Here is an 11246-nt window from a genome sequence, read left to right as displayed (position 1 = left end):
TACTATTTGACTCTACCCAAAACTAACCCTCTTCTGTGGATCTTTTTCATGACTGAGCTTCAAAGACTTGTTTCTCAAACCTTTTCCAAAGGAACTATATAGGTTAAAAATTATTCTCATATTTTGCACTTTAGATTGTCCCATGAGAATGCAAGACAACAGATACATTACTTATAGCTGGTTAAGAGATGCATTTGACCTAGATCTCTTACCTCAGATAAAACTGGATTTTGAACACATTCCCAGTAAGTTACCTGTATCATCAGGGCTTTCTTAGTCTTCTTAAATATTATCTATCTAAAAATGCAAAATTTAACAAGGAAGTCTCTGAAGGTAGAATTGCTAATAAAACAGTGTGAACTTTCAAAAGTGCAGAAAAACTGGTAAGTTTAGCTGGAAATTGACATTAGTAATATTCATCTTGGAAGTCAAATGAGACTGTTAATGAGCTAGTATCAAAACATAAATAATACCAGTTGAAAATTTTTCACATATAAAATATAAAATTACCATGAATATATAAAAGATTATTAGTTTTTCAGGACATCAGTCTGCTTTTGTTTCCCTTCAGTTAAAATATGGGGCATAGCAGCAACCAGTGGGAGCTTTTTAATTGAACTAAATGTATTGCTAAACACCAGAACCAAGTTCCAAGAAAAGGATGATTTTCTTTCTTTCTGTCCCCTTGTTTTCAAAAGAAGGGACACCTATCTTTTTAATGGTTTAAGTTCAGGCTGTTCTTAGAGATGATCAAGGTGTTCTATGGGCCATAGTATAATAATCATTCAGAATAAAATTTAATTAATGAATGTGATATGTAACTATATAATAGGCAAAGCAATAACTTTTCATTTCTAATAAGGAAAACATATTAAGAAGTAGATTTACCATTCCTACAAAATTATTAGAAAGAACTCTTACTCATCATGGTGAATTATGTTTATACCTTTAAAATTATTTTTGCTCATTCTGTATTAATTTATTTAATTTTGTATTTTCAACAGTACCTGGCATAGGAGTTTAATAAACAAATTGAATGGAAAAGAAATGTTCTTTAACACAATTATGGAAAAGACACCACTCTATTTATTATTGAAATACATTCAATACTGGGTGATTCTGTTTCTTTATTATGGCGAGAGATGATGGCATCATTTCTTCAAAGTCATTTGACAGGTGCTTTTCAAGGTTTCTTTTCCATGTTTCTGATAGGTTTCATAACAGAGTAATGAGAATGTTGTCCAGCTTGCTTCACATGTATTTCTCTGTGTGAATTGCCACCATTACCTATATTTGCTAGGGCATTTAAATAAAATTAAAATCAATTCATGGTTACTAAATATTTATACAAGCATCAACATGTCTAATATATCAAATATATGCAGAATGATTGGCAACAGGTCGAGCACAGTTAATCTAAATGCCTGGTAAACAAGAATATTTAAATCACGGATTATAGTACTCATGGATAAAAAAAAGTCTGAATGTCAGCCACTTCCAAAAGTCATCAGCCTAAAAATCTCCAGGGTTTATTTTGGTGCATCTGATACTGAATATGACCCAACTATTCTTAGATATTGCTTCAGAAAGCAGCTGAGGCAACACTAGCACAATTTTATACTTAGATTTGACAAACGTCCATGATTCATAATACAGTTTTTGGAACTCTGATTACACTGAGGCATTCCAGCTAGCCACCCAGACTCTTTAGGTCACTCAGTTCTAATGGGAGGGGCCAGTGGCAACTAAGACATCTGTATTCCATTGACCCATAATTTTGCTAGATACTAAATTTAGGTAAACAAGTAGAGGAACTTGAGTGTTATAAAAAGAAAAAAGCAAAGGTAATAACCTATATTATGATTAATTTTGGCCACCCTGTTTGATAATTAGAAGATTTTCAGATGAACAGCCTGTGATTTCAGTGTCATTATATGAAATCTTAGATGGTAACATAGAGTTAAGTTCCTACAGTCGAGTGTTTTTGCATCTCCTCCTTCCATTAACTATCAAACTATGGTAACTGACCTGAACTATTTACCCTCTTTTCAGAAACTGAAATGAAATCCTTTGAACAAATTTAGAAAAGAAGATTTAACACTTAATAGTTCTCATCCATATAATTACCAAAGCTGAATCCACATCATTGATTAATTTACTGTGTGCCTAGATTAAGAGAATCCAAGTATATATCTGGATTGAGACACGTAAAAAAAATAAATGTATGTTCACCTTCCCATCCTGATCTACCTTGTCCAGTGAAGGCTTCCATAAAACCATCTCTTTTTCCAAAGAGAGCAAGACTATTGAGGTGAAAGCGAATCATAAAAGAGCATCCAGAGAATCGTAAAAAAGAGCAGTAGAGAATAAAATGGGAGGAGTTATTTATGGCAGCTTATACATTATTAAAATTGTAAAAGCAAAAATTCATTTTCCTTGGAATCCTGATCTGAAGTAATGATAGCATGTAGTTTTTTTAAAAACTCATATGTGAACCTTGAAGATTTTCAAAAAAATAACAAAAATGAGAAATACTCTTTAGCAATTCAAATATCAGCAGGCATCAATTTCTGTCTCTAGTCTATTTGCATCTCTTTCTTACACAGGAAGGAAGCCGTGCTGTGACTCATCACTACTACTTTCTACCTTTCACTGCAGGTCCCAAAGCAGGTGGCCCTGCTCTTTCCCTGCCCCGGTGAAATTCAGTCAATCATAAGGGGAATGAGGCAAGCAAGTTAAACACAAAAACAAAACTTACCTGCAGTTTCCTTTCCATACCTCCTGATCCCCTCCTCCCATGCTCACCCTGTCCCTGTGGCTTCACCTCCCTCCCTGCTGGAACTTTCACCACAAATGTCACCAACAGAAGAAGTTAAGGCATGAAGGACAGGATATATTCCTAGAATCTAAAGGTGAAACTATGGATGCATTTTATTCATTGAAACATTTGTTTTGTTTTGTTTTGTTTTTTTGAGATGGAGTCTCACTCTGTCACCCAGGCTTGAGTGCAGTGGCGCGATCTCGGCTCACTGCAAGCTCCACGTCCCAGATTCACGACATTCTCCTGCCTCAACCTCCCAAATAGCTGGGACTACAGGTGCCCACCACTACGCCCAGCTAAATTTTATTTATTTATTTATTTTTATTTTTAGTAGAGACGGGGTTTCACCGTGTTAGCCAGGATTTTCTCGATCTTCTGACCTGGTGATCCGCCCACCTAGGCCTCCCAAAGTGCTGGGATTACAGGCGTGAGCCACCGCGCCCGGCCCATTGAAACATTGTTATCCACTTCCGTTGGTTCTATTATGCTTACTATGCCTCAGGTGGATGAAGAGTTAACGGGATTTTGATGGGCTGGCCTGATGTTTGGACATTAAAAAGTGTGCTATGAGGAACACTAGTTATACAAGACCATTAAGCAAAGCAAAACCAAATAGTGATGTGTGATCAAATAGAGTTTGGAAAACACTTCATTCTGCCTCTCTTCTCTTTAGTATTTACAATGCATATTAGCATATTAAAGGTTCTGGAAAATCATAAGTTTTTTTTCGTTTTTTTGTTTTTGTTTTTGTTTAAAAAAAAAAAGGAAAATTGGCAGGGCTCTCAAAGACTCTATGTAAACAAAGAACTTTTATCCCCGGTGAAATGCTTCAACAGGTCAGGAAACATAATCTGTAGCAGAGGTCCACACACATTTTCTGTAAAGGGCTGGAGAGTAAATATTTTAGGCTTTGTGGTAGGCTTGCCAGATAAAATATAGGACACCTAGTTAAATTTGAATTTCAGATAAATAGTGAATAATTTTTAGTAAAATTATGTCCTAAATATGTCCTCAAACGTATTTGTTGCATTGTCCTGTGTTTTTATTTGCTAAATCTGGCAACTCAACTTTCTAGGCTAGACAGTCACTTTGGCAACTACTCAAACCAACTGTTGTAGTGTCAAAGCAGCCATAAGCAAGGCATAAATTGAGCAGGAGTGGCTCTGTTCCCTGTTATTTATGAGCACGGGAACTTGAATTTCATAGCATTTTTATGTGTCAGGAATTACTATTATTCTTTTGATTTTTTTTTTTTAAACCATTAAATCCAAGCAGTTTAGGAGGCCGAGGAGGGCGGATTGCCCGAGCTCAGAAGTTCGAGACCAGCCTGGGCAACACGGTGAAACCCCATCTCTACTAAAATACAAAAAATTAGCCAGGCGTGGCAGCGTGCATTGTAGTCCCAGATACTCAGGAGGCTGAGTCAGGAGAAACGTTTGAACCCAGGAGGTGGAAGTTGCAATGAGCCGAGATCGCACCACTGCACTCCAGCCTGGGTGACAGAGTGAGACTTCATCTCCAAAAAAAAGTAAAAACTATTTTTAACTTGTGAACTATACAAAAATAGACAACAGGCTGAATTTGGACCGTGGGCTAGAGTTTGATGTCGTATAAATGCTTTCTGAATTAACAGGGTTTAATCAAGTGACTTCTCGTAATACAACTGATTGAGAATTCTTAGTATGCAAGTATCTATATCTGTCTCAGGACTCACGGACTCATCTTCTGACTACTAAAGAACTGAGCTTTCAAGTCTATGACCCTGACGTTTTTCGGACTCACCTATTTAAGCATAAATCAAAACTCAAGTGGATCTGATTGTAGCAGGCTGGGGAGGGGGCAGCGACTTAGCGGACCACATGTTCCCTTCACTTACCATAAAGAACTGCATACCAATGTAATTGACAGTATAGGACTGAAAGTTGACCTACACCAACATTTTAACTATTTAACCGTTTTTAAAAACTTTAATTGAAGAAAGTCAAGCAAAAAAAAAAAACAATCAATTTTAAGAAGCAAAGAGTTAAAACTTACGTAAAACAGGGGCAACTCTTCCTCTTGTAACTTTGGAATTATATCTGTGCCCACAGGCTTGAGCAGGAAGGTGATTGAGAGTAACTTCTCCCACTGTTGGTTTCACGTCAAACCATTCTATAAAATATGAACAAAGAAGTTATTTCTTAAAAAGTCATAATGGCCATTGTCAAAGTAAGACGCCATAATTTAAAAATTCAGTAAATCATTTAAATTTCTGTTTATCATATTCCTGAGTAGTGTGAATACATAAATAATCCCTCCCTGCATTGCTCACAATATATTTAATACACAAAATAATTACTTTAAAGGTAATATGTTTATGTTCCTGTTAGTCTTTGGTAAGTTTCTATTCAATTATAAAGTATGTACAAAAAGGTAAAGAAACAATAAGTGTAGTTCACTCCCATGAATTTGTGGAGTGAATACACTGAGGGTACCATCATCCAGATCAAGAAATGATGTATTCCCAGTACCCCAAAGCCCCCTCATGTCTTTCCAAGACAGTATTCTAAAAGGAAAGTGCTATCCTGACTTCTATCATCGTAGGTTAGTTTTATCTAGTTTTATATTTGATAAAATCATACAGTACCTTTCATTTTGCAAACATTTTATGTGATAAAAATTGTGAATTAAAATTATTTCCATGTTTCCCATATTTCTTTTTAACTAATCCTGTAAGCTGAAATACTTGGGCCATTTCCTTGTGCTTCTAAAGATCACTTCCTCCTCTGCATCTGCAGCTCATCCTTCACTGAGGCTTGAAGAAGTTGCTAAGTTAATTCCTACTCACCAGTCATACTCTATCAACACTAAACACAACTCTGGTCAGTAACATTGCCAGAACTGTAATTATCATAATTAATTACTCTGGCCACAAATGAGAAACGTTTAAAATCAGCAGTCTCAGGAATCAAGACTGGAGAAAGAGTACTGTTCAAGATTTGGAAAGGTTGAGATGACCTGTAGCTAAAGAAAAAATGTGTTCAAAAGACAACAGAGATGCAGGTTAGTTTTTTACAAAGATAGACTTTTAAACAAAAGTCAGTGATGTCTGATTTGTGGTGTTAAAATATAACTGGACAGAACTAAAATGCCAGACAACGAAAGCACTGAAGGGAGGTAAAGGGGTGGCAGGGAGGGATCGGTGTCATAGTGTTCTAAGGTCCTTGCAGTTTCAGGAAGAGAGTGAAGATATTAATTTTAGACTAAGATAAGTATGCATGCTAAAATGTATAGATTGGCACTAAAAAGAGTAGAGATTTAAAATGTTCAAAATTAGTGGGGAAAAAATCTTTGGAAAAAAATTTGGTCCAAAAAAGAAGAGATAGGTAAGATGAAAACAAGAAACAGAAAAAGAGGAAAAAAAAAAAAAAAACTCAAAATAGTATGTTAGATATGAATACATATAACAGTGGGCAGTATTAATAAATTCATAACAATAAAATTTACTGTGGATGAAATAGAAACAACACTTCATAGAAGAACAAATTTTAAGACTTTACAAAGTATCAACACTAATTCTAAAGCAATAATAATTAAGACACCATGCTAAAGTGACACACATGTAGACAAAGTTGAATGGAGGGCTCAGAAACAGACCCATACATACACACCAACTGAAACACGAGAGGGCATTACGAATAAGTGAGGAAAGGATACACTACTCAAAATGTGGGGCTGAGACAATCGCTTCTTCATGTGGATTGCAGATGAAGTAACAGCTTACAAGTTTTCACTTTAATCAACTTAAACTTTAAAAGGTTTAAATCTTAAAAGGTTTCACTTTAATCAATTTAAACATATGAGGATATATTTATAATCTCATTATGGGAACAGTGTTAACTATGGAGTTTGCATTCGATTTTCATTCCTGCCATAACAAATTACCACAAATATCATAACTTAAAACAGCCCTTTTTATCTCACGGTACAGAAGTCTGGGTCCTCTCTTTAGAGTCTCAGAGGCTGAAAGCAAGGTATTGGCAGGGCTGCATTCCTTTCTGGAAGTTCTGGGGATGAATCTTCTCCCAGGCTCACTCAGCTTGTTGGCAGAATGCAGTTTCTTATGTTTGCAGGACTGAGGCCCCTGTTTTTTGCCTGGCTCTCAGCCCAAGGTAATTCTTTCCTCCTGGAAGCTGCACCACATACCTTCTCATGCTTTCCATGTTGTCTCTGCAGCAATAGCAGATTGAGACCCTATCACACTCCAGATCTCCTACTTCTCCTTCTGCTACATGTGTCTGATTCCAGTTGAAGAAAGATCTCCGCTTCTAAGGGTTTCTGTGATTAGATCAGGTCTGGCCTGAATAAGCCAGCACACACACCCTATCTTGGGGTCCATAACTTTAATTACATCTGCAAAGTCTCTTTTGCCATGTAAAGTATCATATTCACAGGTTTCAGGGATTAGGACATGGATAACAGGGGGGCTTATTCTGCCTACTACAGAGTATCATAAAATCAACTAAAGTTAAAAATATATATGAATGAAATAAAAAATAACATATAAATATTATATATAGGTAAATGAAATAAAGAATAATATATAAATAGTAAGTATAGTTTGGTGTTTTCTTTGTTTTTTGTTTTTGTTTTTGAGATGGAGTCCCACTCTGTCGCCCAGGCTGGAGTACAGTGGCACATTCTCGGCTCACTGCAACCTCTGCCTTCTGGGTTCAAGCCATTCTCCTGCCTCAGCCTCCCCAGTAACTGGGATTATAGGCGCCCGCCACCACACCCAGCTAATTTTTGTATTTTTATTAGAGACCGGATTTCACCATGTTGGTCTGGCTGGTTGCAAATTTTTGACCTCATGATCCGCCTGCCTTAGCCCTGCCTAATCCCTGAAGTGCTGGGATTACAAGCGTGAGCCACTGCGCCCGGCCTAGATTTTTAAATCAAGGAAATTACAAACAAAGGCAGCAGGATGGTAGTTACCTTTGGAAGGGAATGTGGAGAATGCAGTCCGAGGACACAAGAGGACACAAAGGGGAAGGTAAAGGCATTAGTAACGTTCTATTTTTTTAACGTACGTAGGGATATACAAATGTGTGTTCATCGTTAGTCATCTTCTTTAAATTGTACATATACATTATGTACTTGCGTGTGTGATAAATATCACAGCAAAGTGTTGTTTAAAAACATGCAAAGTGTTTCAAGATAAAATTCTCCTCATTAATGACCTGAATTATTTCTTTACTCACGAATTCATGAGTAAAGCCAGAGATGAAAAAAAATCAAGGAAGAGAAAACAAAATATAAGACATGGAAGAATGGACAGAGTAAGGAAGGACCAAACCTAAAATATCCATCTCACAATTTTAGGACATGTTAAAATTGGTGCTTTCCTCTCTTGCTAGAAACCAGAGAGAAAATGGTTTTCTTCAGAAAAAGCTCACAGGTGAGAGAAATCCTAATGACCTACATCTGCCTCTTTTCCTGAATGTTTGGGTGCCACAGAAATGATGTGGTCTCTATAGATGTCTGGAATCAAGTGAAATAAGATTTCAATACATGAGCGGTATCCTGAGTAACTGCTGGAAAAACAAACAAACAAATATAGAGCGAAAGTTCAATTACTCCGCCACCTGCCAGTGATTCTGGCAATGCAGATGGCAAATGCTGTGTTTGGGTACTTAGAGAATGATTTCAGTGGTATCTCTGGAAAGTTGCCATGATAGTTCCAATCTGCTCTACCATCTACATCCGAACAAGCCTACTATGGAAAGGATAACATTGTCCACACTGTAGACAGCATCCACAGTGAATCATGGGAATCCAGGCTTTTCCCAAGGGATGAGTGTCCTGCTTAACTTGTAAACTCCTTAGTTACTTGATATGTGAACTTATTTCTTGTGAAAGTTTACATGAATCTTTCATAAACATATACATTTTTCTAAAAGAAGTGTCTGTATACTATGTTAACCTATGCCTTCGTCAAAAAAATTGATTTATAAACCACTCCAATGCTAATAAATCATTTCACTGCTAGCATTAAAGAAGTCATTTCCCTTTAGACCAGTTACAGAAGATGGCAAAATGGGCCAGTGCAGACATTTCTTTCATCTGTGCTCAAGAATAGCCTGACAGAGTTGGAAGAACTCAGCCGTTTCCAAGGAAAACTTACCTGGATTCAATTTTCTGCCTAATTTTCTTTGCAACATATGTAAAAGGATGAGGAACTCTGCTTTCAGTTCATTGCTGAGCATGTTGGGATTGCTTAGTAATTCTGATAACCTAATGTTATCTTTAATAGACTTTGAAGCTGTAGACCTGGAAACCAGGGGTAAATGCCTCTGGTAACTATAGTCCGTGAAATTCACAGAGTCATCCTGGATACTTTTAATTCTGGAAATAAAAAATAAAATACTGTTGATAAGCAACATTTTAGTAATGAGATTTATATTATCAAAAGTTTCACATTAAATTATATTACTAGGAAATTACAAAGAACTTACTCTCGATGTGTTAACAAAGTGTAAACCTCTTCTATCAATATTTCAGGCACTCCAGCTTTACAATGAATTGTTCCATGGATTAGTTCTTTAGGTAATTTAAATTTTTTTCTTGCCAGGAACTTTAATAGTAGAAAGAAAATGTTTTTATCATAAGAAATTCTATAAAAATCTCCAAGTACCATGAATTCACTTTAATCACCCTTTTATTTACCTATCAAGTCATTTTTTGTGTTTAACGCGTTAGTTATTAAAAGATAGTATTCAGCAGGGAAACCAATCAGTATTTATCATGCTAATGGAAATCATTATGCTCAATTTCCTAGGTGATTCATGACATAAACAGTTGGAATTTAATAAACTTTGTGATATAAAGGAACCAGCTGCCAACTCAGTATCACACAGTCACACACACACCTGTAGAGATCCAGGAAATTAGGATGGCACACTTTATTTATTTTTTATTTTTATTCTTATTTTTTTTTTGAGACAGAGTCTCGCTCTGTGGCCCAGGCTGGAGTGCAGTGGCCGGATCTCAGCTCACTGCAAGCTCCGAGGATGGCACACTTTACAACAAACATCTTAACAGTTAAAAGTGTAAATGATTGCTAACATACCTTCTCCAACTGTGCCCAGTTATCCAACTTGACTTTTAAAGAGGTCCCATTTTCAAAGGATGATAATCCAAGTTCCCAGGGGTAATATATACTGAATATTTCTGCAATTAGGAAGCCATTTGAAAAATCTCTGATCCATGGCAATTAGGAAATGAAATAAAGTGTAGTTAATTATGCAGTTTGTATTATAATTAACACTAGCCTAATATTCCATACTAAAAGTATCTTGTTAAATGAGTGTTGTTGGACCGTTGCTCTAAGGAGAACCTACTGTGGAATTTCGCTAAGATTATGTACATTTCAAAGGCTTTGGTGTTCTTTTGATGAACCCAACCTGTTAATTCGAATTGAATCCGCATTTCAACAAGATTCCCAGGTGATTCATATGCACTTTAAAGTTTCAGTGGCATCTTTGTAAGAAATACTGAAGACAAATTAGTAAACTAGTCCCCCGCTTATCTGCAGTTTTGCTTTCTGCAGTTTCAGTTACCTTGGGTCAACCACAGTCGGAAAATATTAAACGGAAAATTCAAGAAATAATTTGTAACTTTTAAATTGTACTCTGTTCTGGGAGTGTGATGAAATCTCCCTGCCTGCTCTGTGTTGCCTAGAATGTGACTCCTCCCTTTGTCCAGAGTCTCCACGTTGTACACATCAGTCACCTTTTAGTTATCAGATCAACTGTACAGTGTGATGTGCTTGTGTGCAAGTCACTCTAATTTTGTTTCATAATGACCCCAAAGTGCAAGAGTAGTGATGCTGGTGATTCAGATATGCCACAGAGAAACCATAAAATTCTTTCTTTGGGTGAAAAGATGAAAGTTCTTAACTTAATAGAAAGTTGTAAGAATGCTTAGAATGGTAGGAATGAATCTTATATCCCCGAAATATGAAGAAAAAGAAATTCTTGATAGTTTCACCGTCACACCTCAAACTGAAAAACTTTCAGCCACAGTGTGTGATAAGTGCTTAGTTAAGATTTTTAAAAAGGCATTAAATTTGTGGATGGAAGACATACACAGAAATGTGTTCTGACAGAGGGTTCTGTAGTATCCACAGTTCCAGGCATCCACTGTCGATCTTGGAACCTATGCCTCTCTGATAAGGAGAGACTAAACCAGAGTTCTACAAAAGATTCATTGCCTTAATTTTTATAGAATTTAGTTTGGATTCCCAGAGCAAATATTAACTGCCAGTTACGTACAAAGTGCCTACAATTAAGCAGCAACTTTAAAAACTTGTTGATAACTCTCAAACTAGATGCCATCTCTGACAGAGGGTAAACTGATCCTTACCAGTGTGTGTGTGTGTATATAT

The 11246-nt window shown here is 36.4% G+C and overlaps 1 protein-coding gene across 1 annotated transcript in view; it reads right to left on the bottom strand.

Moving 5' to 3' along the window:
- Positions 1 to 1066: 1066 nt before the first annotated feature.
- The window catches only part of SPATA4 (spermatogenesis associated 4), an 18558-nt gene continuing 8378 nt past the window's right edge, over positions 1067 to 11246 (bottom strand). The window contains exons 2-6 of the mRNA XM_011995121.1: positions 9930 to 10059; positions 9316 to 9434; positions 8985 to 9205; positions 4856 to 4972; positions 1067 to 1296 (exon numbers count right to left, since the gene is read on the bottom strand). Of these exons, the coding sequence (XP_011850511.1) occupies positions 1184 to 1296; positions 4856 to 4972; positions 8985 to 9205; positions 9316 to 9434; positions 9930 to 10059 (700 nt within the window). The 3' untranslated portion in view covers positions 1067 to 1183. The remainder of the gene's footprint in view (positions 1297 to 4855; positions 4973 to 8984; positions 9206 to 9315; positions 9435 to 9929; positions 10060 to 11246) is intronic.

This window comes from Mandrillus leucophaeus, unplaced genomic scaffold (assembly GCF_000951045.1).
Source record: "Mandrillus leucophaeus isolate KB7577 unplaced genomic scaffold, Mleu.le_1.0 Scaffold473, whole genome shotgun sequence".
NCBI classification, from domain to species: Eukaryota; Metazoa; Chordata; class Mammalia; order Primates; family Cercopithecidae; genus Mandrillus; species Mandrillus leucophaeus.
The sequence above is the reverse complement of the archived record's forward strand: the minus strand, read 5'-3'. Positions and strand labels throughout refer to the sequence as shown.